The sequence below is a fragment of the Heterodontus francisci genome, chromosome 5 (assembly GCF_036365525.1).
Source record: "Heterodontus francisci isolate sHetFra1 chromosome 5, sHetFra1.hap1, whole genome shotgun sequence".
Classification (NCBI taxonomy): domain Eukaryota; kingdom Metazoa; phylum Chordata; class Chondrichthyes; order Heterodontiformes; family Heterodontidae; genus Heterodontus; species Heterodontus francisci.
Window position 1 is genome coordinate 18556121 of NC_090375.1, and position 25310 is coordinate 18581430.

The following is a 25310-nucleotide window of genomic DNA, read 5'->3' on the forward strand; positions in this document are numbered from 1 at the left end:
AGAGAGGAGAGGAGAGAGAGAGAGAGAGGAGAGGGAGAGAGAGAGAGAGAGAGAGAGGAGAGGGAGAGAGAGCGAGAGAGAGGGAGAGGGAGAGAGAGAGCGAGAGAGAGGGGAGGGAGGGAGAGCGAGAGAGAGAGAGGGGAGGGAGGGAGAGCGAGAGAGAGAGAGGGGAGGGAGGGAGAGAGAGCGAGAGAGAGGGGAGGGAGGGAGAGAGAGCGAGAGAGAGGGGAGGGAGGGAGAGAGAGCGAGAGAGAGGGGAGGGAGGGAGAGAGAGCGAGAGAGAGGGGAGGGAGGGAGAGAGAGCGAGAGAGAGGGGAGGGAGGGAGAGAGAGCGGAGAGAGGGGAGGGAGGGAGAGAGAGCGAGAGAGAGGGGAGGGAGGAGAGAGCGAGAGAGAGGGGAGGGAGGAGAGAGAGCGAGAGAGAGGGGAGGGAGGGAGGGAGAGAGAGCGAGAGAGAGGGGAGGGAGGGAGAGCGAGCGAGAGAGAGGGGGGAGAGAGATAGACGAAGGGAGGGAGAGAGACAGAGCGAGAGAGGGGGAGGGAGAGCGAGAGAGAGGTGGGGAGGGAGAGAGGGGTGAAATAGAGGTGGGGGAGAGAGGGAAAGATGTGAATGAGGAAGAAAGAGAGAGGGGGGAGAAAGAGAGGAGCGAGAGAAAGAGAGGAGAGAGTGACGGACACACAGGGAAGGGAGAGAGATGAACAGAGAGGAGTGAGAGATGGACACAGTGTGGTGAGAAGAGTGAGAGATGAACACAGACAGGAGATAGGTATTGACACAGAGGGAGAGAGAGAGAGGGGAAATAAAGAGATTGCAATCACACCTGACAAACAGACATCTATCTGGATACTCCTCATCACTACACCGTGTTTGAGCAGACATTGACTTCTTGTGCAAGCAAAAACAATGCCAGGTGCCCACTAAATAGTGAGAAAACCCTTTTAAATCAGTCTGTGTTTTGATGGCATTAGGTTGACTTTAGTCTTTATATACAAATTTATTGTCCCCATGGTCACGGCTGAGTCAGTCATTTTGCTAAATGTCCGTGATGCAACATGTTGGTTTCTCTCCCTGATTTCTGCTGAAGTTACAGAGGGAAACTGGGAAAAGCTTTGTGAAATTTCGGATTATCTGAACCTGGAAGTGACAAAGACATGAATGAGTGTTTCATATGAAAATGGCCTGAGTTAGGCACAGAAGCGGGCAGTTATGGAAGTGAAAGTAGACAGTCCTTGTGAAAAGAAATGGCATCAGAGGCCAGCTCGGGGTCAGATAGGCCCCCAAGGTTGCAAATAGTTTAGTTCAGCCTGAGGCAGTAGTTGGGAAGGGCAGTGGAATTGATTTTCTATATTAAACACACAATTCAAATCCTATTTTGTGGTCAGGGCTGCGCATGAAGTTTCAGTCTTCCATATGTTTAGTTCGTTGCAATTGTGGCTTATCAAGACTAGGTGGTAGTCAGGTAGTGGAGGATCAAGAGACTTGTTGGAGAGCTAGAAGTGGGTGTCGTCAGTGTGCATATGAAAGCTGACCCCATGATGAAAATCAGAGGAGAGGCATTCGAGGAGGATGATGTGACTGACTGTGTCAAAGGCTGCAGATTGGTCAAGGAGGACATGGAGGGAAAATACACCACAATCAGTTACAGAGGATGCCATTTATGACTTTGCTCATGGCAATTTTGGTGATGTGGTAGTGGTGGAAAATTGATTGGAGTATGGAGTTGCAGGAAGGATGGACACAGATTTGGGAGGCACCAACACGTTCAAGAACTTTGGAGACAAAAGAGGGAGTGAAGGTGGGTTGGTAGTTTGCAACGACAGCGGCTGAGTGTTTTTACTTTTGAGGGGGTGGTGGTGATGGCAGCTACTTTGAAAAGGAGATGTGCAGTACCTCGGTAGAGGGAACAGTTAACAATGTCAGCTCGCCTTGGAACCAGAAAGGAAAGTTAGCTGGTCAGCAATTTAGTTGGAATGAGTGTCTAGGGAACAGAAGGTGGGTCTCCTGGACAAGATGAGCATTGACTGAGAGTGAGGGAAGCTGGGAGAGAAGCTGATCAAAAGCTGCAGGTTCGGGGGCTAGAGCAGGGATGGAGCATGGGTGGAAATTTGGCTTGGTAGACACGGGGAGGAGGGAGAGACAACAAACTGAATGAATGGTCTCAGTCTTGGTGACAAAGAAGTCCTGAGATTCTTGCACGTTGTTGGAGGTGAGTGGAGGATGAAGTGGAAAGGAGATTAAGAAGAAGTTGATGTTGGAAAAAAGAAATCGGTTGGGTTATCTTTTCTCTCCAGATGATGCTGCAGTGTTGGATGCTTTTGGCAGAGGAGAGTGAGGCCTGATAACTTTTGATGTGGTCCAGCCAGTGGTGCACTAGATTAAGTCTGACCCCCTGAGTGGACCTGAGGGTGATAAGACAGGGGCTATGCCAGGGGAACAAAAGGGATACGAGAGAGAAAAGGTTTGACTGTGGGCAGGGGCATTAAACATTGAAGGTTGAGCAGATACCAGCTGCAGAACTATTGTTGGAAATTTCTGGATACTTCACTGAAACGCATCTTATTTTCTTTTCCCCTTTCAACAGGTACAATTACTGTATGAGCTGGCACACAGCATGAACAATGCCTGGGACAAAATACAGAAGAAAGGCATATTGCGGCAGTCCTCTACCCATCCCGAATCCATCTTGGGACCGATGCCAGGGTCACCAGTAAGAAGTAGTGTCAGTACAGCACCGCCAGATGCCAGCACTTGTAGTCCATCTGCTGATATTGGGACCACCACAGAGGTAAGTTTATTTCTCATCAACCAAAAAATTGGTGCAGGTTTCATTTAAATCCACATATATATTTTCCCTTCCTTCTTAGGTGCATTCATCTGTCAGTATAGCACACTGTAGTAATAATGCATTATTTAAAATTTGGCCATAGGGAGAACCATTTGCATATTATTTACATTAACCTTGTCATTGGTAAACTGAGAGTGATTTAATATCCTGTCTAAATGTTTTTCAATAGCTGAGGGCTTTCTTATTATTTTGCTGTTTCTGAGCATTACCTACAATACAACAATGACTACATTTCAAAAGTACTTCTTTGGCTTTGAAGTGCTTTAGGAGGTCCTGAGGGATTTTCTTTGCATTTCTTGTAATTTCAGTCTAACAGGATCCATGTAGTAAAAAGCTATTTATGATTTATGTATATTTTGTGAATTTTGGTTATCATATGTTTAGTTTAGTTTAGTTTAGAGATACAGCACTGAAACAGGCCCTTCGGCCCACCGAGTCTGTGCCGACCATCAACCACCCACTTATACTAATCCTACACTAATCCCATATCCCTACCACATCCCCACCTGTCCCTATATTTCCCTACCACCTACCTATACTAGGGGCAATTTATAATGGCCAATTAACCTATCAACCTGCAAGTCTTTGGCATGTGGGAGGAAACCGGAGCACCCGGAGGAAACCCACGCAGACACAGGGAGAACTTGCAAACTCCACACAGGCAGTACCCAGAATTGAACCTGGGTCGCTGGAGCTGTGAGGCTGCAGTGCTAACCACTGCGCCACTAAATCCCTAAAATTGTTGTGCTGCTTAACAAAACAATACCATTTTGCAAAGTACATTCATATTTGAGAGATCCTTAAAATCTAAGTATAAAGAGAAAAAGTATTTGTACCCTGTTCCGGGTTACAGTTACCAGCTGAAACACAGCACAAGTATAGCATTCTTGAGGTGGTGAGGTTTGTGTTAGGTTTTGTGGGCAATATGATTATCTTCGCACTTCCGAATGCTCAACTGCTTCATTCAGTGCGTAGCTAATCTATGCAAAATAAGAAGGCTCCATATTTCACCACCATTCTGTTCTGAGTTAGTTGGATATCAGCTGAAGGAGCAATGGGGTAAACCAGCCAGATTGCCCAGTTCTGACTGTTATCTGGTGACACCTGCTGGAAATGTGCATGTGTGGACATTGATTGAAGACTGCCCCCCTGCCTTTACTCTGTTCCTCACCTCTATCCTCTGCATTGTCCTATAAACACAAGTGAAGCCATCTCACCACTGAATGGCCTTGGTTAGTCAGGCTAGGCAAAGGCTTTTATATCTTTTGCTTGCAGCCTTCACCTTCCCACTAGCAAAGCCGCTTTGCACCACAAATAGGGCAATTTAACATTGAGAAAATAAAGATTGAATTTATATAGTGCCTTTCCTGACCTCAGGATATCCAAAGCGCTTTTACAGCCAACAAAATACTTTTGAATTGTAGTCATTGTTGTAATTTCGGAAACACGACAGCCAATTTGTTCACAGCAAGCTCCTACAAATGGCAATATGATGAGGCCAGATGATGTGTTTTTGTGATGCTGATTAAGGGATAAATATTGGCCGGGACAATGAGGATAACTCCCTTGCTCTTCTTTGAAATGGGATCTTTGACACCCACCTGAGAGAGCCGATGGGGCCACAGTTTAGCACCTCATCTAAAAGACGACACCTCCGATAGTGCAGCACTCCCTCAGTACTGTACTGGCGTGTCATGCTAGATTTTTGTGCTCTGGAGTGAACCACAACTTTCTGACTAAGAGACGAGCATACTACCCACTAAGCCACAGCTGACACAGAGGGCAAAGACCTCTATATACAAAGCTCTTCTTGTAAATTTGTACTATTGACTAGTTACTCATGACAGGATTTTTAATTATACCGCACAAGTTTACTTAAACTTTTGTGGCCGAATTTTTGTGCTGGTCATGGTGATAATTAATTATTTAAATTTCGAGGATGTGAATAACTGCTCATTATTGCCATAGAATTTTTACTGGCAAAATATGATGAGTAAGAAGAATAAGAGTCATAGAGACATTATGGCACAGGAAGCAGCCATTCAGCCCATCGATTCCATGCTGGCTTTGTACAGCAATCCAATCAGTCCCATTCCCCAGTTCTATCCCCGTAGCCCTGTAAGTGCCCATCCAGTTTCTTTTTGTAATCATTCATCGTCTCTGCTTCCACCACTCTCGTAGAGAGCAAGTCCAGGTTATTACCACTCGTTGTGTAAAAAGTTCTTCCTCACATCCCCCCTGCAGCTACTCCCCAAAACCTTAAATCTGTGTCCCCTAATCCTTCTACCATCAGCTAATGGGAACACTTTTTCTTTCTCTATTTTCCCTACTTTATCTAAACCTATCATAATCTTGTACACCTCTATCAGATCCTCAACCTCCTTTGCTGCAAGGAGAACAACCCCAGTTTCTCCAACCTAACCTTGTAGCTAAAATCCCTCATCTTCTCCTGTGCACTATCTCAAGGATCCTAACATCCTTCCTAAAGTGTGGTGACCAGAACTGGGCACAGTACTCTAGTTGTAGCCTAACCAGCGTTTTATAAAAGGTCAGCATAACTTCCCTGCTTTTGTACTCAATACTTCTACTTATGAAGCCCAAAATCTCTATGCTTTTCTAACTACTCTCTCAATATGTTCTACCATCTTCAAATATCTATGCATATGAATTCCAGGTCCCTCTGTCCCTGTACACTCTTTAGAACTGTACCATTTAGTTTATATTGCCTCTCCCTATCCCTTCTGCCAAATACATCACCTCACACTTCTCTATTAAATTCCATCTGTCATCTGTCTACCATTTCTACTAGCCTGTCCAAAGGAATTTTCTAATTTCCTCATTTAATTGTTGTCAAGCATTCTCAGATCTGAAAGTACAGCTTAGATACTTTTTAAACATTTGTTCATTGGATGTGAGCATCGCTGTCAAGGCCAGCATTTATTGCCCATCCGTAATTGCCTTTGAGCAGATGATGGTGAGTTGCATACAACTGAGTGGCTTACTCGGCCACTAGTCAACCACATTGGTGTGGGTCTGGAGTCACATGTAAGCCAGACTGGGTAAGGGTGATAGATTTCCTCCCCGAGGACATGAGTGAATTATTTGGGGTTTTATAACAGTTCGGTAATCTCATGGTTCTTAATGAGATTAACATTTTTCCCAGATTTATTAATTGAATTTAAATTCCCCCAGCTGCTGTGGTGAGATTTGAACTCATGTCTCAGATCATTACGCTACTGTCCATTGTTTTTGTAGTGGTGAATCTTTGGAATTCTCTGCCCCAGAGGGCGGTGGAGACTCAGACATTATGTTCAAGACAGAGATCGATACACTTCAAGATATTAAAGGCATCAAAGGATATGGGGATAGTTCAGGAAAATGGCATTGAGGTAGAAGATCTGCCATGATCTAGTTGAATGCAGAGCAGTCTCGAGGGGCCGATTGGCCTATTCCCGCTCCTATTTCCTATGTTCCAATTCACACAATACTAAGACTCAGTATGGAACTTCGGGTTTCCTTTACACTGCACCTGTAGCATCAGTGCAAAGCAAAACTGTTGTGCAGCCAAAATCCCAGAGGTAGGGCCTGATCTAACCATGGAGTGAAGTGAAGGCAGAGTGAGTCTTTCTTGATGTGACTCCAGTGAGGTTAAGCCTTAGTTCTGGATTTACTCAGTTTGTAGTGAAAATTGTGGATGAAGCTTTCGACTTCAGTAGGGAATGTAAAACTGGCGTTAACAGATTTGACCACATGTGATAGACCAAGCGCAATTTTGCTTACCATTAACTTCAATACAAAGGTAAATCAGGCAGGATGCATATAAGTTGGCCAGTCCACTGCCACCAGTTTCTCACTACAACTCAGATAGAAAATAAATGGTGACATTTAACATGAGAGCAGAAATCTGAACTCTTAATTAATTACAAGGCTTGATCAATGGTCACAAATATTGTCAAATTAGGCTGGATTGATATGTGTGGCTGTGGTATCTTGCAGGGCCATCAAATGCTTCATTGAGGTAACATTTGGTTAAGGAGTCAAAGCAAAGGGATGGTTGATGTACAAGTTAAAATCATTAGCGCAATGCATGGACAGTTGCTCTACTTGTTAATGTTATGCATCTCTTTAGGTTTGCTCATGTGTCACGTTTTCATCACCTACTTGAATTTTTTAACCTTTGAAAAGCATCAATCTGGTTTTGACTGGCAGTATACTGAACTTGGATCAGCTGGCATTTTAAAATTTATATTGGAAAAGTCTTTAGAGCGACCATGTCTTGTATCTAATCATGAATATATGGTCCAAACATTAATAGCTAATGTACATCGGAATCGTGTTAAAAGTTGCTAACCAAGCTGTAAATGATGTTTCTCTGAGTATTTTCAGAACTCCAGACATGCCACTAGATCATAAACTGGCAATATAGTTATTTTTGTGGTTTGAGAATAGTTTTATTTTGTCATGAATTGAAATATTTGCACAGCATTCAATTCTGTTGAAAAGTTAGTTGTATTTACAGATTTTTGTTTGAATGTAATACTTAATGCTGCTGAGAGTATTTCTTACACACATCTGACCTTACACACATCTTAAGTGCAGAGACAGACTCTCTTTAGCTTCCTGAATTATGATGAAAATGGCAAAGCAGTGATGTGAATCGTGGCACACAGGGAGTGTTTAATCATTTATACCACCCCTGAGCTTAGAAATATTATGTTGTGCAAGCTGTGACAGCCCACTCTATCTGTTTACTCAAGTGGGAGAAGTAGTCGAACTGTTTAGTCCATGGGGAGGCCAAATGATTGAACAAGTATGCAAGAATGTTTTACTAAGGGGGAAGTATCAGAGTGTCGAAATAGTGATCATCCCTGTGTCTCCAGGCAATGAAAAGGATGCAGACCTTGTGTGTTTGTGCCTTTTGATGAATGAAGACAGTTTTCTTTCAAGGAAAATAAACTCTTCATTTTGTTAAATTCATAAAGCATTGCGTAGTTGATGACATACTTAAGTTTGTATATAATTTGGAATAATGAGGTGTGGGAAAATATGTGTAAGATTCTGCAATATTCTTGATTTTCCCTGCATTGGAGAGGCAGAAAAAAGTTTTTCAAAAATGCAAGATTTACAGACAGATATTCTTCTGGTTTAGGAAATCATTAACAAATTAAAAGCATAATTTAGAGGATCTTTGAATTGCCAAGAGTTTGAAATTCTCATGCAGAAGACTAGTAAGGATGGGATTAGTTCCTGTTCGATGGTCTGAGAAAACTGCAGGAAACCCTCCCAAGATATGGGAGATTTGGGTAGGCTTTAATTTGGTTGTGTTTGAATTGATGAATGATCTGAATTGCAGTACCTCATGCAAACAGTGTGACCCATCAAAATGTTCAAAGCAAAGTAATATTCCATTTAGCTTTGCGCTCATTCATGCTCAGGATTAAATTAGTGCAGGCTCCTCCATTTTATATCAATTTTCAGCAATTAAGGGACACTCAAAACTGTGCTGCACTAACAAGTGATTTAATAGATCTTTCAAAATTGATGAAGTAGACTTTCCAGGGCATGAGGGTTCACTGTTTATTTGAAATATCTTTAACCATATATTCCATATTCTAGCAATTAAGTAGAGAATACCACAGGTGTCCTGATGCAATATTATATTGAGATAAATTAACTGTTAAAGAGCTGTTTAAAAACAACAGCAATTTGCATTTATATTGCACCTTTAATGCAGTTAAAAAAATCCAAAGGCGCTTCACATGGGGGATTATCAGACAAAATTTGACACTGAGCCACATGAGATATTAGGACAGCGACCCAAAGCTTGGTCAAAGAGGTAGGTTTTAAGGAGGGTCTTAAAGATGGAGAGAGAGAGAGGTCGAAAGGCAGAGAAATTTAGTGAGAGAATTCCAGAATTTAAGGCTGAGATGAGTACAGGTTCAGCTGCCAATGGTTGAGCGAAGAGAATTGGTAGTGTGTAAGAGGCTAGAATTGGAGGAGTCCAGACATATTGGTGAGTTGTAAGGTTGGAGGCGGTTACAGAGCTAGGGAGGAGTGAGACTATGGAGGGATTTGAAAACAAGGATGAGAATTTTAAAATTGAGTAAATTAAATAAGATATCTGGCTGTTGCACTGTTAGTGTGGGTAGTAAATAATTTAAGCAATTGTTTTACAACTAAATGGCTGATTGTGGCACTTCAGAGTACATTAAAAAGCAACCACATGTGAGTGAGATTGGGGTCATATACAGGCCAGGCAGGGAATGAAATGGAAGGCTCCCTTCCCTGAAAGACAGAAGTAAATCCAATGTTCTTTTAAGACCATTCAGGAGCTTTGGCAATCATTTAACCCATTTCACAACTTGGCATGGTGCAGTTTGAATTCATGACCTCTGGGTTAGTAGCACCTGTATTGTAATCACTCCTGTATCATCCCCTGGTGAGGCATCAAGAGGGCATTCAGCTGAATGTGGCATCCAGAAGCCCGAGTAAAACTGAAGTCAATGCAGATCAAGGAATAAACTTTCCACCAGCTAGCTTCAAAGCTGACACATAGCAAGATGGTTGCGCTTATTAGAGGCCAAACATTGCAGCCCCAGGACATCACTGTAGGTGTTGTTAGGGCAGTATCAGCCTAACCAATTTCAGTTTTTTAAAATTCATTCTTGGAATGTGAGTATCGCTGATAAAGCCAGCATTTATTGCTCATCCCTAATTGCCCTTGAGAAGGTGGTGGTAGGCCACCTTCTTGAACTGCTGCAGTCCATTTGGTGTAGGTACACCCACAGTGCTGTTAGGGAGTGAGTGCCAGGATTTTGACCCAGCGATAGTGAAGGAACAGAAATATTGTTCCTAGTCAGGATAATGGGTTATCTAGAGGGGAACTTGTAGATGGTGGTGCTGCCAACCGTCTGCTGCCCTTGTCCTTCTAGGCGGTAGAGTTTGCGGGTTTGGAAGGGGCCATTGAAGGAGTTTTGGTGAGTTGCTGCAGTGCATTTTGAGGATGGTACACATTGCTGTCACTGTGTGCTGGTGGTGAAGGGAGTGAATGCTGAAGTTGGTAGTTGTGGTGACAATCAAGTGGGCTGCTTTGTCCTGGGTGGCATTGAGCTTCTTGAGTGTTGTTGGAGCTGCACTCATCTAGGCAAGTGGAGAGTATTCCATCACACTCCTGACTACTGCCTTTTAGGTGGTGGCCAGGTTTTGGGGAGTCAGGAGGTGAGGTACTTGCCTCAGAATTCCCAGCCTCGAACTGCTCTTGTAGCCACAGTACTTACATGTCTGATCCAGTGGGCGTCTCAGGAGAGACCAAGGCGAAGGGAGTAAACCCTAACAGAAAATCCGGAGCGGAACCCCGAAGGCGGTCATGTGTCACCTTTGGCATGTTTCCAGCAGTTCTTGCAGCCATACCGGTGCCGTGCTCTGCACTCCTTTGGACTCCACCAGGAAGGCCGAGAGGGGGGTTTTGACTCTTGGGCAACTCAACCTCCATACATCCGCCCAGGCATGCGCCATGGAGAGGTCACTCCATAGTCGCTTCACAGCGACCAAATCAACACTGAAGGCAGCAATTACAGGTTATAAGTCCAGCTAAATTGGCGTAGAGATTGGGTGCCACGAGTTGCCTTTGTCGATGGGAGAGGTCATCACATCTCACTGGACAGCTACCGCCCGCCTCAAACCGGGCAGCCCCCAGTCAGGAAGGTTCTGTCCCGCCACAGTCCACCTGCTTCAATGGGTGCTTGGAGTTCAGGGTCATTGCCTGACAAGTGAACTGCAACACCGCACCAAACAGCACGACCAAAAAAAGGAAAGAAGGTACCAGCCCTTCGTTTTGCAAGCTGGAACGTCAGAACTATGTGTCCTGGCCTGTCGGAAGACCTTACACAAATCGACGATTCTCGGAAGACCGCCATCATCAACAATGAGCTCAGTAGACTCAATGTGGACATTGCAGAACTTCAGGAGACACGCCTCCCTGCAAGCGGATCTCTAAGAGAGCAAGACTACACCTTCTTCTGGCAGGGTAGGGATCCTGAAGAACCAAGACAGCATGGAGTGGGCTTCGCCATCAGAAACTCTTTGCTCAGCATGATAGATCCACCCTCAAATGGCTCGGAATGCATACTGTCCATCCGTCTGTTCACCGCCTCTGGTCTACACCTACTCAGCATCTATGCTCCAACACTCTGCTCCCCACCTGAAGTTAAAGACCAGTTCTACGAGGAACTCCATAATATCATTAGTCGCATCCCCAACACCGAACACCTGTTCCTGCTGGTGGACTTTAATGCCAGGGTTGGGGCCGACCATGACTCATGGCCCTCCTGCCTTGGGCGCTATGGCACTGGTAGGATGAATGAGAATAGTCAGAGACTGCTTGAGTTATGTACCTATCACAGCCAACCATCATGAAGATTGCCCCCCTCAAATCTAAATCAGGGACACAATCACTGACCAACGCAAGCAAATGGACTGCTGGGTGGAACACTACCTAGAACTCTACTCCAAGGAAAATGTTGTCACTGAGACTGCCCTCAATGCAGCCCAGTCTCTGCCGGTCATGGATGAGCTGGATGAACAGCCAACCAAATCGGAACTCAGTGATGCCATTGATTCTCTAGCCAGCGGAAAAGCCCCTAGGAAGGACAGCATTACCCCTGAAATCATCAAGAGTGCCAAGCCTGCTATACTTTCGGCACTGTACGAACTGCTTTGCCTGTGCTGGGACGAGGGAGCAGTACCACAGGACATGCGCGATGCCAGTATCATCACCCTCTATAAGAACAAGGGTGACCGCGGTGACTGCAACAACTACTGTGGAATCTCCCTGCTCAGCATAGTGGGGAAAGTCTTCGCTCGAGTCGCTTTAAACAGGCTCCAGAAGCTGGTTGAGCGTGTCTACCCTGCAGCACAGTGTGGCTTTCGAGCAAAGAGATCCACCATTGACATGCTGTTCTCCCTTCAACAGCTACAGGAGAAATGCCGTGAACAATAGATGCCCCTCTACTTTCATTGATCTCACCAAAGCCTTTGACCTTGTCAGCAGACGTGGTCTCTTCAGACTACTAGAAAAGATCGGATGCCCACCAAAGCTACTAAGTATCATCACCTCATTCTGTGACAATATGAAAGGCACAATTCAGCATCGCGGAGTCTCATCAGACCCCTTTCCTATCCTGAGTGGCGTGAAACAGGGCTGTGTTCTCGCACCTACACTGTTCGGGATCTTCTTCTCCCTGCTGCTCTCTCATGCGTTCAAGTCTTCAGAAGAAGGAATTTTCCTCCACACAAGATCAGATGGCAGGTTGTTCAACCTTGCCCGTCTAAGAGCGAAGACCAAAGTACGGAAAGTCCTCATCAGGGAACTGCTCTTTGCTGACGATGCTGCATTAACATCTCACACTGAAGAGTGTCTGCAGAGACTCATCGACGGGTTTGCGGCTGCCTGCACCGAATTTGGCCTAACCATCAGCCTCATGAAAACAAACATCATGGGACAGGACGTCGCAAATGCCCCATCCATAAATATCGGCGACCACACTCTGGAAGTGGTTCAAGAGTTCACCTACCTAGGCTCAACTATCACCAGTAACCTGTCTCTCGATGCAGAAATCAACAAGCGCATGGGGAAGGCTTGCACTGCTATGTCCAGACTGGCCAAGAGAGTGTGGGAAAATGGCACACTGACACAGAACACAAAAGTCCAAGTGTATCAAGCCTGTGTCCTCAGTACCTTGCTCTACGGCAGCGAGGCCTGGACAACGTACGCCAGCCAAGAACGACGTCTCAATTCATTCCATCTTCGCTGCCTCCGGAGAATCCTTGGCATCAGGTGGCAGGACCGTATCTCCAACACAGAAGTCCTCGAGGCGACCAACATCCCCAGCATATACACCCTACTAAGCCAGCGGCGCCTGAGATGGCTTGGCCATGTGAGCCGCATGGAAAATGGCAGGATCCCCAAGGACACACTGTATAGTGAGCTTGTCACTGGTATCAGACCCACCGGCCGTCCATGTCTCCGCTTTAAAGACGTCTGCAAACGCGACATGAGGTCCTGTGACATTGATCACGCGTCGTGGGAGTCAGTTGCCAGCGATCGCCAGCGCTGGCGGGCAACCATAAAGGCAGGGCTAAAGAGTCGCGAGTCGACGAGACTTAGCAGTTGGCAGGAAAAAAGTCAGAAGCGCAAGCCATTCAAGGCGCTGCTTCACAAACCACTGACCACCTCCAGGCGCTTACCCATTGTGTCTCGAGACAAGGAGGCCAAAGAAGAAGAAGGTGGTCCAGTTCAGTTTTTGGTCAAGGTGATGTCCAGGATGTTGATAGTGGGGGAATCAGTTATGGTAATGCCATTGAATGTCAAGGGGAGATGATTAGATTCTCTCTTGTTGGAGATGGTCATTGCCTGGCACTTGTGTGGCATTAATGTCACTTGCCACTTATCAGCCCAAGCCTGAATGTTGTCCGGGTCTTGCTGCATTTCTACATGGACTGCTTCAGCATCTGAGGAGTTGCGATGGTCCTGGAAACTGTGCAATCAATCAGCGAACATTCCCACTTCTGACCTTAAGATGGAGAGAAGGTCATTGATGAAGCAGCTGAAGATGGTTGGGACCAGGATACTAGCTGAGGAACTAGTGCAGCTATGTCCTGGGACTTAAGTGATTGACCTCCAACAACCACAACCATTTTCCTTTGTGCTAGGTATGACTCCAACCAGTGGAGAGTTTGCCCCCCAATTCCCATTCATTTGTGATGGAATGTGCTCCGCTTGCCTGGATGAGTGTGACTCCACCAACACTTAAGAAGCTCAACACCAGCAAATACAAAGCAGCCTGCTTGATTTGCACCGCATCTACCAGATTAAACGTTCACTTCCTCCAGTAGTGGTGCACAGAGGCAGCAGTATGTAGCAACTACAAGATGTGCAGCAGCATCTCACCAAGGTTCCTTCAACAGCATCTCCCAAACCTGCAACCTCTACCATCTAGAAGGACAAGGACAGCATACAGATAGCAACACTCCCTTCGCAACTCCTCTGAGATGAATCAGTACATGCCTGCATGCAGCAAGACCTGGACAAATCTTAGGCTTGGGCTGATATTCATGCCACACAGCTTCCAGGACTTTTTGATGCCACACTTGATCAAATACTGCCTTGATGCCAAGAGCAATCACTGTCGCCTCAACTCTGGAATTTAGCTCTTTTGTGCATGTTTGGACCAAGGTTGTAATGTGGTCTGGAGCTGTGTGGCCCTGGTGGAACCCACACTGAGCATCGGTGAGCAACTTGTTGCTGAGCAAGTGCTGCTTGATAGCGTCATCAATGACACCTTCCGTCATTTTGCTGATTGAGAGCAGACTGATGGGGCGGTAATTGGCTGGATTTAATTTGTCCTGCTTTTTGTGGACAGGACGTACCTGGGCAATTTTCCACATTCTCTGTTGTAGCTGCACTAAAACAGCTTGCCTAAGGGCACAGCTAGTTCTGCAGCACAAGTATTCAGTACTACATCTGTGTTGTTGTCTGAACCCATAGCCTTTGCTGTATCCAGTGCCTTCAGTTGTTTCTTGATATGTGGAATGAGTTCAATTGTTTGAAGACTGGCATCTATGATGGTGAGGACCTCAGGAGCAGCTGCTTCATCACAAACCCTTCATGGTAAGGCCAGGCATGGGGCTGTTAGCTGATATTTCTGTCGTGTTCAGTCTATCCACAACCGACAAATGGCAGGTGACATTTGCACCACAGTAGTGCCAGGAAATGACCATCTTCAACAGAAGTTTCTTCTCGTGTTCTGCAGTGGCACTACCTTCAATAATGTGCTTGATCGCAAACATCCTGGGATGCACCATTGACCAGAAACTTACAAGACCAGTTGTCACAACACCATGGCTGCAAGAGCAGGGGATAGATTGGGTACCCTTTACTGAGTAATTCAACGCTTGATTCCTCAAATATTTTCCATCATCTACAAGGTTCAAGTAAGGAATGTGATAGAATAATTTGCATTTACCTGAATAGTTGCAGCTGCATCAACACTCACAAGCTCGACACAAATCCAGGACAAAGCAATCTACTCGATTGGCACTCATTCATCTGGACTCAATATCAATCCCTCCACTTTTGAACACTGTGGGAAGAATTTAATGGGCCCCCGAGAGACGGGCTGGGAGGTGGGGGGGCCCATAGAATAGTGACAAGGCGGTGGGGACGGAGGGCCCGTCATCTTCCTTCGCCCTGCAATTAAGTCGGGTTTGGGAAAGGCCAAAGACGGCCTTCCCGCCCAGAGGCCAATTGAAGCCTCAAATGGCCAATAACCAGCCAGTTAAGGGCCTCTTCCTTTTGCTGCTGGGGGGAAGGGCCTTCCGCCAAACAAGGTGGTCTCCCTGTGGGTTTGGGGCGGGTAGGGAGCCATCATGCGCAATCTGTAACCCACGGAGGGCACCCGGAGGCAAAGGCCACCTCTCCACTAAACCCCCTCACCCTCAAAGACCACCTTCCCCCACACCCACATCCCCCCCGCCCCACCTTGCTGGGGTCTGCCAGTCTGGCCCTGGTGACTCCACCACACTTGCCTGGAGTCTGGGGCTCCAGTGCTGGGCCTGGTCCTGATGGCACTGTCAATATGGCCCTCTAATTTGCTTGGCAGCTCTGGGAGGTGGGACCCCCATCTTGAAAATTGCATTGTGCACTTTGTTCACTTAAGGCTACTGTACACACATATACCGGCAGAGGGTGTCTGAAGGAGCATGTTCTGTGTTTTACTAACTCTGACTGAATATTACTATTTAGTCCAAAGAACATCACAGAGTGTGACCAGGATGGTGGAAAATAAGAAACATTGCTTTCAGGTATGAAACTATTGTAAGGTGTTTGTCTACTTTCTATAGACAGCATTTTATGTTGGAGACCTGGCGAACACATTGAGGCTGTGTTAGACTCTCAAGAAGATTGCACAGTGTACACACATAGTGATCTCACCAAAATAACCAGCCAATCAAAAACAGAAATCTCGGATCATTACAAAGAAATTTTTCTCTGCAAGGAATGCAATCCCGGATCCCTGAGTTTCACTGCATTGCTGATCAATATGGCGTTGTCTGTCCCCAATCTACTACCTATGATGTGCATTCGGAGCCATCATCTGTATTCTCAAGTTGGCAAAAGTGGCTGCAACGTTTCGAAGGCGCGATGGCAGGTTTTGTCGTCACAGATGACAAAAGAAGAAAGGCCTTACTTCTCCATTAGGGAGGTGAGGAATTGGAGGGTATTTTTGACATCCATAAGCCTGAGCAAAATGACTACGACTCAGCAAAACATAACTAACAACTTACTTCATGCACAAGAAAAATACCACACATGAAACAATTGTCTTCCGACGCACTAAGCAAGAATCAAACGAGACAATTGACCAAAATTGTGTGCAATTGAGGCAGCTGGCAACCAAATGTTACTTCAATGTTGAACATATCGAACGGGAAATCAAAACACAAATAATCGAAGGCTGTCTCTCTCGTCAACTATGCTAAAAGAACTCAAGAAAGACAGAAAGCTGTCAGAGCTGTTGGAATAACTACCATACTCCAATCTTGCTCACGTGCCTGATACGCTATATAAAGCATGTGGAAAACCCAACCACTTTTCTCATGTTTGTCGTTCATCAGCAAAGTCAACTACTAAGCCCAAACCAACAGAAGGGTGCAACTGATGCGTACCGCAGCAAAAGGGTGAGAGAATGTAGCCAATGTAGAAGTAGATGACCCTGAATATACTTTTGTGCTCGCTCTCGGACACAGCAAACAGCCACATTGGCTTCCTAGACGTGGATGCTGTCATAGATACAGGAGCATCTGTCAATGTCATGGGAGACCAAACGGTCAACAAACTTCAGGATTTTCCCATTCTCTGCAAAACAAGAATATGAAAATTTTTCCTTACAACAGTGACAAACCGCTGAAAGTTCTTGGGACTTTTGAAATGTCAGCCTCATTCAAAGAATTACTGCTGTATTCTATATCATATCTGAAGAAACTGACACGCTTATCAGTTTCCACACAGCAACAGATCTGCACATGACGATTCCTACACATAAGAAAAATATTCTCGAACTGTATGCTGATCGCTTCACTGGCATCAGGAAACTGGAAGGTGTTAGATGCAAGCTGCATGTACACCCTAATGTGCCCCCCAGTCGCACATCAGTGGTGACGAATACCATTTTATGTCAGGAAGCAGACAGAAAAGGAACTTCAGCGCTTACTTGATCTTGACATTATTGAGAAAGTTGGGAATGAGCCTACCCCTTGGGTGTCACACATACAAGTCGTCAAGAATCTTGAGTGAGAACCAGATTAGAATCTGCGTTGATCACCAAACCAAACCAAGCCATATAACGAGATAGACACATGACATTGACAATTGATGATGTCATAGAGAAAGTGAATGGTGCTAAGCCATTTGCTTAATGTAACCTCAATACAGGCTACCATCAAATCGAGCTTGCAGAAGAATTGAGATATCTTACTGTATTCTCCACTCACATAGGACTTTTTCGATATAAGAGGCTCCATTTTAGAGTCAGCTCAGCAGCTGAGGTATTTCAATACTTGATTCAGTCTGCACTTTGTTATGGCACAACCGCTGAAGACAAAGCCCCCAATCAAAATATATGATTCTGATTGCGGTGGGAGCAATGCACTGTCAATTCAGTCCTGTCACTCCACAGATCGCATAGCATATCTTTAAGCTTTTCCAAATCAGAGAAAGCCACAGCCGAATTGAGCAATCTATTGACCCCTGAATGAGGTGAACCAAACCAGATATCTTTAGATGTTCACAAATTAACTGCTTATGAGAAAAAAACTAAAATCTTAAACCTGAAGATAAAACAATATTTAAAATTATTATAACAAAGTTCTTTCAGATTTACACTTCCTGATAGACAGTCCTCTGATTCAAAATGTACTCGCAATCTTCCAGGGTCTGATGAGGAAAGGAAAACAGTTCTTCATCAATATACAATTTGGGAATAACAGTTCAGTAGTTGAACCATCAAACTCTTCTTCTTTCCAGTGATGAACACAACAGTTACAGTTCAGTAGTTAAAGTAATTGATTAGTTTCTGTTAAGAAATTAATCTGCCTTGAAGCTTCTTTACAATTTTGAGAGATTATAATAAATAGGGTTTAAATAGACTGAGAGGGAGAGCTCTCCTATTTCCTTCAGTGTAGGCTGGCACAGCTGTCTGTCTGTGTCTGTCTATCAACTGTCTCTACAAAAGCCAGTTTTTTTCACTTTCAAAGTTAAACGGCAACATTGTATATCCTGTTCTCTGTCTCTGGTTATATCCAGGGCAACCAAGATGCACTTTCTCTTAGTAACTCCTTAAAGAAGTACTGATCCTTTGCTGTCTTAAAGACACATCGCATATTTCCTGGAAAAAATACAGTATTAAGACAACTACAAGGACTTAAAGGCATGCTGAACATCAATGATGACATTCTCATCTATGGTCACATGGAAGGTGAACTTGAGCCACGCCTACAACGTCTCAGAGAATGTCTCACCTTGAACAAAGACAAGTATCTAGTTAACGAAAACAGAATTGAATTCTTCTACCACGTCTTCAGTGGTGAAGGAGTATCACCAAATTCACGGAAAGTTGAAGCCATTGCAAATGCTGTGGATCCTACAAACGTGCAGGAAATCCGGAATCTGCTAGGACACATCACGTACTGCAATTGCTTCTTTCCTGTCCTTGCTTGGTTATCTGCCCCTCCTACGCGATTTGACAGAAGAGATCAAATGAGAATGGACTAAATCACAAACAGGCAGTACATCAGATTAAATGACGGTTGTCAGCAAGTTGCACAAATGCCTAGTTTGACCCTGAGAAAGCTATTCAGCTGGTCGCGGATGCAAGCCCAATTGGCTTAGGTGCAGTTCTCGTGCAGAAAGACAAGACAGATAACCCATCGATTGTTGAGATGACAAACAGATCGCTAACACCTGTAGAGAAAGTTATTTGCAAACAGAGAAGCATTCTCAATCACATCGGGTATCTTAAACATTCATCTCTACTTGTATGGAAGCGAGTTTAAAGTAATAACCGATCGCAGACCACTAGTAAGCTTATTCAACAATTCACATAGCAAACCACCCACTCGAATAGAATGTTGGATATTTAAACTATAAGAGTACGAGTTCCATGTTGTGTATCAGTCAGGCAAGCTCAACCCAGCAGACTGTCTTTCGCAACATCCATTGCTGATAGTCAATCACACTAATCGTGAGGAAAAGGTTGACGAACAACATCTTAACTATGTAAGCCTAAAGGTGGTGCCAAAGTCACTAAAACTAGCTGACATCAAAGCAGCAGCAAAACACAATAAGGCATTGCAACTATGTATGACAGCTATGAACTCATAAAACTGGAAAGACGTGATCAAGAGAGCATCCACAAATGAAATCGCTTACACACTATAAGGTCTTCACAACGTCTGAAATGAGCTCACTGTTACTACCACATCTGATCTTGTGTTACGCAGCAACTGTATTGTTATTCCACACTCATTGAGGGAATGTGTTGTCGCTATAGCACATGAACGTCAAAACTAAACAACTCCTCAGGAAAAAGGTATGGTTCCCAGAAATTGACGGCATTGGTGGAGCACAAAATCAATCAGTGTTTGCTATGTCAAGCAACCACAATGTCAAACCCTCGTGATCCTCTCAAGATGCCTGAACCACCTCCAGGACCATGGATTGATGTTAGCGTTGATTTAGCAAATTTGCACACTGGTGAACTCCTGCTTGTTATCCTTGACGACTATAGCAGATTCCCAATCTTGGAATTAGTTATGTCAACTTCAACAAAAGTAGTTATCCCAAAGCTTGACCACATTTTCCCCTTGTTTGAAATACCTCAAACAGTGAGAAATGACAATGGACCCCAATTCAACAGCAATGAGTTCAGTAAATTTGCGAACTACCTAGGAGTCTCTCATTGAAAAATAACACCCCGTTGGCCAAGAACTAATGGAGAAGTCGAAAGATTTATGCCTACCTTGAAAAAGGTGATACGCACAGCTACAGCTGACAGCAAGTTGTGGAAGCAAGAGCTATATCACTTGCTTCGTAATTACAGAGCGACGACTGGAAAACCTCCAACTACACTCATCTTTGCATTTCCTATGCGCAGTTGTCTTCCTGAGCTACGCTACGGAGCTAATGATCAACATGAACACAAACGCGACCAAGAACAGAAGGATAGAATGAAAGTAAATGCAGAGTGAAACATGAAATTTAGAGCTACACAGCTGAAGCTAGGAGATGAAGTGCTTGTGAAATGTGATGGTTATGTTGGAAAGCAAACAAACCCTTATGACATGCAACCATTTGTTGTGACCTACACAAAAGGATCAATGATTATTGCTAAGCACGGTTCACAAATCATCACACGAAACACATCATTCTTCAAAGCACTGAAAACACCATTGAATCTGGTTTAGACATCGTCATCTGAGATGAAGAACACGAGTTAAATGAAACTATACCTAATGTCAGACAATATCCTGCTCGTGAGAGAAAATATCCATCACACTTAAGTGATTATGTTACGAAGTGAACTAATGTCAGTTGGTGAATAAATCTTTCATCTCATTGTATATGACTGAGTTCAATGTTAAGTTAATACAAAAGTTAATACAAATTATGTAATAGTGTTACTAGTGAAGCTGAATGTTCAAGTTATGCTTAAGTTTATTTTTTATACTTTTGGAAGCACACATTGAAACATACTATGTCTCTCATTTACTAAGAAGGAGAGGGATGTAGTGTTTTGAAAATTGCATTGTACATTTTGTCCACTTAAGGTTACCATATACACATACTGGCAGAGGGTGTCTGAAGGAGAATAAAGGAATCCATGTATTTAACAGCTTGCAGCAGTGCTGAGTCAGACTAGCTGTGACTGAATATTGCTGTTTAGTCCCAAGAACATCACAGACAGTTAATTGCCTTAGCACAGTTGAATTGCACGGGGGTGGGTGGGGGGGGGGGTTCCCAAGAGGCGAGATGGGGTTCCCCCTCGCCTTTACGGTCCAGCATCGGTATCCCCGCGGGCTCCACTAAATTCACCTCTATGTGTGCAGTATGTACAATCTGCAAGATGCACTGCAAGAATTCTTCAAGTTGACTTCAACAACATCTTCCGACCCCTCAAGCCCTACTGCCACTAAGGACAAAAGCAATAAGATCATATGACAGGCCTAGACTAACGTGTGCAGGGCACAATTTCAAAATTTGCAGATGACACAAAACTTGGAAGTATTAGATAGACTTCAAGAGAATATGGACAGGCTGGTGGAATGGATGGATACGTGGCAGATGACATTTAATGCGGAGAAGTGTGAGGTGATATGTTTTGAGTGTATAAAATAAAGGATACAATTCTAAAGAAGGTGCAAGAGCATAATGACCTGGGGAGTGGATGTGCACAAATCATTGAAGGTGACAGCGCAGGTCGAAAAAGTGGTTAATAAGGCATATGGGATCCTGGGCTTTATATGTAGAGGCATAGAGTACAAAAGCAAGGAGGTTCCGGTGAACCTGTATAAAAGGGTGAAATATTGTGTCCAATCCTGGGCACCATACTCCAGGAAGGGGGTGAAGGCATTAGAGAGGGTGTAGATAATATTTACAAGAGTGGTTCCAGGAATGAGGGACTTCAGGTACGTGGATAGTGTTGCGACCGAGGCGGGAGGAGTGCACTGTTTTTTCTAGTTTCACTTCTCCACAGGTCACAACATATATTTAAATGTTTACCCAGTTACTGATACGGTCAATCATAGACTCTATTTTTATCCCAGAATAAAATGCACCAACCAGGTTTCTTGAATAAAAAACAAAAGTATCAGTTTATTATAAAACAAGACTTAACCAGTAATGAAGAAAAGCATGAACACACAGATTGAAATATGAAAGTTGCCTTTTACCTTAGCCCCTCACACTTACACATACATGCACATATGCACACATGCATCCACTAGTCAACCGAAAAATTTCTCTTTAGAGTTCTATTTCAAAAAAAGACAAAAAGGAATGCTTTGGCCAAATACTTGCTAATGCTTGAAGAAAAAGAAGAGAAGATATGGAAAGATATCAGTTGTCCCTTTTTGGTTTGGTGTACCAAATACACGTGGACGGCTGTCACTGGGATATTTCTAGAACAGTTCTTTTCAGGTGACATTGAAGATCGGTTTGGCAGGCTTATCAGGAGAAATGCAGCATCAGTTTCTCTATTTCTTGCACTTGATTCTCAGGAAGTTTTCAAAGAGATGGACGAGACTGCTGATGGTGACTGCTCTCTTGGCTGGTTTTCACCAACTGCCTTCAAAGCAGTTCACATCCCAACCCACTGTCCAAAGCAAAACAAAAAACAATATCTCAAGAGTCACGCCTCCTGACCCCTATAAATATTGACCTGTCACTTCTCTGTAAACATCTCCTCCAAGTCAAAAAGCCCCTGCTGGGTATTTATCTAAGGATAGGTAACTTTCAGCAAATATTGTTTTCAAACAAGACCTCTCAGTGTCCATTCAACGACCCCAGTGAAAAAACAGCCATGGAATCCTTTTCAGTTTTCCCAAATAAAACAATGTCCATAATTCTAAAATATATGATTCCTCAAACAAAAACTTAACAAAAAATTTAGAAGCACCGTCATAACAATAGTTTGGAGAAGCTGGGGTTGTTCTCCTTAGAGAAAAGAAGGTTGAGAGGAGATTTGGTAAAGATGTTTAAAATCATGATGGGTCTGAATAGAGTAGATAAGGAGAAACTATTCCCCTTGACAGAAGGGTTGAAAATCAGAAGGTGCAGATTTAAGGTAAAAGATTTAAGGCAAAAGAACCAAAGGCGACATGAGGAGAAACATTTTTATGCAGCGTGTGGTTAGGATCTGAAATGCACTGCCTGATTGTGTGGTGGGGACAGTTTCAATCATGGCTTTCAAAAGGGAATTGGATAATTATCTGAAGAGAAAAAATTTGCAGGGCTACAGGGAAAGGGCGAGATAGTAGGATTAGCTGAGTTGCTCTTTCAGAGAACTGGCATGGACACGGTGGACTGAATGGTTACAGCACAGAAGGAGGCCATTCTATCATCATGGAATGCCATCGCTTCCAAGTTTTTCTCCATCCTCATTTGGACACATTGTGCCCATTGCTTCATTAACACTGAGTCAGAATCCAGAAATTTCCTAACACTGTCATGGGACCTCCAACACCACAGATAGTAAATCAGTGAATGGCCAGTCAGTCTGTTTTTGGTGGTTGACAGATGAATGTCGGCGAGGGCCAGCCAATTCTGCTGCTCTTCAAATAGTGTTTTTCGCTGGTCAGGGAATCTAAAACACAGGGACACAGTCTCAGGTTAAGCGGCCGATCATTTAGGACTGAGATGAGGAAGAATTACTTCACTCAAAGGGTTGTGAATCTTTGGAATTCTCTACCCCAGAGGGCTGTGGATGCTTCATCATTGAATACATTTAAGGTTGGGATAGACAGATTTTTGGACTGTCAGGGTATCAAGGGATATGGCGAGCGGGCGGGTAAGTGGAGTTGAAGCCTAAGATTGGCCATGATCGTATTGGATGACGGAGAAGGCTCGATGGGCCATATGGTCTACTGGTCCTATTTTTTGTGTCCTCGTGTTTCTACATTCACGTGGGCATTTCCCACCCACAATACAATACTCCCTCCGCGTTGCACTCAATCATCGGCCTAGATTATGTGGAGCTTGCACTCAACCTTCTAGCTTGGGGACAACTACCAATGATTCAAAGTGTCACTTGTTTCACCAACTAATGCTTCATCTCACTAAAAAAGATACCCTGTATGGATGTATATTATGCTGGAATTGCCAATTGCACTTGTGATTTGGTTGCTGTGCTGGCAGTCAAGAGCAACTCCAGTGCTGTGAGGATGTTGGAGAAGCTGAAAAGGAAATTGGGACTAAAACCTTGGCGAGCATTTTAAGTTATTCCATATGTTCACTTTTATATAATAGTATTGCGGTGGTTATGCTTTTGAAGAGTTGTTTGCTGTTGGAAACTTTGAATGGAGAAAATCGATGACAGTAGTAGTCATGTGGCACAATCTGCCACTGTCAAATACAATTCTGTTTTAAAAAAAAAATACCACTCTACCTCTCTCCTCCTTTTAAGACACTCCTTACACCCTACCCCTTTGACCAAATTTTTGGTCACCTGCCTTAATATCTCACTATGTAGCTCAGTTTGAGATTTTATTTGATAATCATTTCTGTGAAGCGGTTTAGGGTGATTTACTATGTTAAAGATGCTATATAATTTTTTTAAAATTTGTTTCATGGGATGTGGGCATCACTGGCAAGGCCAGCATTTATTGTCCATCCCTAATTGCCCTTGAGAAGGTGGTGGTGAGCTGCCTTCTTGAACCACTGCAGTCCCTCTGATGTGGGTACATCCACAGTGCTGAAAGGGAGCGAGCTCCAGGATTTTGATCCAGCAAAGGAATGGCGATATATTTCCAAGTCAGGATGGTGTGTGGAGGCGAATTTGCAGATGGTGGTGTTCCCATGCATCTGCTGCCCTTGTCCGTTAAGGTGGAAGAGGTTTGCGGATTTGGAAGGTGCTGTTGAAGGAGCCTCAGTGAGTCACTTGTAGATGATACACACTGTTGCCGCTGTGTGTCGGTGGTGATGGGAGTAAGTATTTAAGATGGTGGATGGGGTGCGAATCAAGCAGGCTGCTTTGTCCTGGATGGTGTCAAACTTCCTGAGTCTTGTTAGAGCCGCACTCATCCAGGCAACTGGAGAGTATTCCATCACCCTCCTGACTTGTGCCATGTAGATGGTGGATAGGCTTTGGGGAGTCAGGAGGTGGATTACTCACCATAGCATTCCCAGCCTCTGACCTGCTCTTGTAGCCACGGTATTTATGTGGCTGGTCCAGTTCAGTTTCTGGTCAATGGTAACCCCTTCCTCTTCTTCTTTGGCCTCCTTGTCTTGAGAGAGAATGGGTAAGCGCCTGGAGGTGGTCAGTGGTTTGTGAAGCAGTGCCTGGAGTGGCTATAAAGGCCAATTCTCGAGTGACAGACTCTTCCACAGGTGCTGCAGATAAAATTGGTTGTCGGGGCTGTTACACAGTTGGCTCTCCCCTTGCGCTTCTGTCTTTTTTCCTGCCAACTGCTAAGTCACTTCGACTCGCCACACTTCAGCCCCGCCTTTATGACTGCCCGCCAGCTCTGGCGATCACTGGCAACTGACTCCCACGACTTGTGATCAGTGTCATAGGACTTCATGTCGCGTTTGCAGACGTCTTTAAAGCGAAGACAAGGACGGCCGGTGGGTCTGATACTGGTGATGCGCTCGCTGTACAATGTGTCCTTGGGGATCCTGCCATCTTCCATGAGG

The 25310-nt window shown here is 44.4% G+C and overlaps 1 protein-coding gene across 10 annotated transcripts in view; it reads left to right on the plus strand.

Moving 5' to 3' along the window:
- The window catches only part of LOC137369760 (intermembrane lipid transfer protein VPS13B-like), a 1379747-nt gene that overhangs the window by 934097 nt on the left and 420340 nt on the right, over nucleotides 1-25310 (plus strand). For all 10 annotated transcript variants that reach the window (XM_068031175.1, XM_068031169.1, XM_068031166.1 and 7 more), the window contains one exon: nucleotides 2582-2785. In XM_068031175.1, the coding sequence (XP_067887276.1) occupies nucleotides 2582-2785 (204 nt within the window). The remainder of the gene's footprint in view (nucleotides 1-2581; nucleotides 2786-25310) is intronic.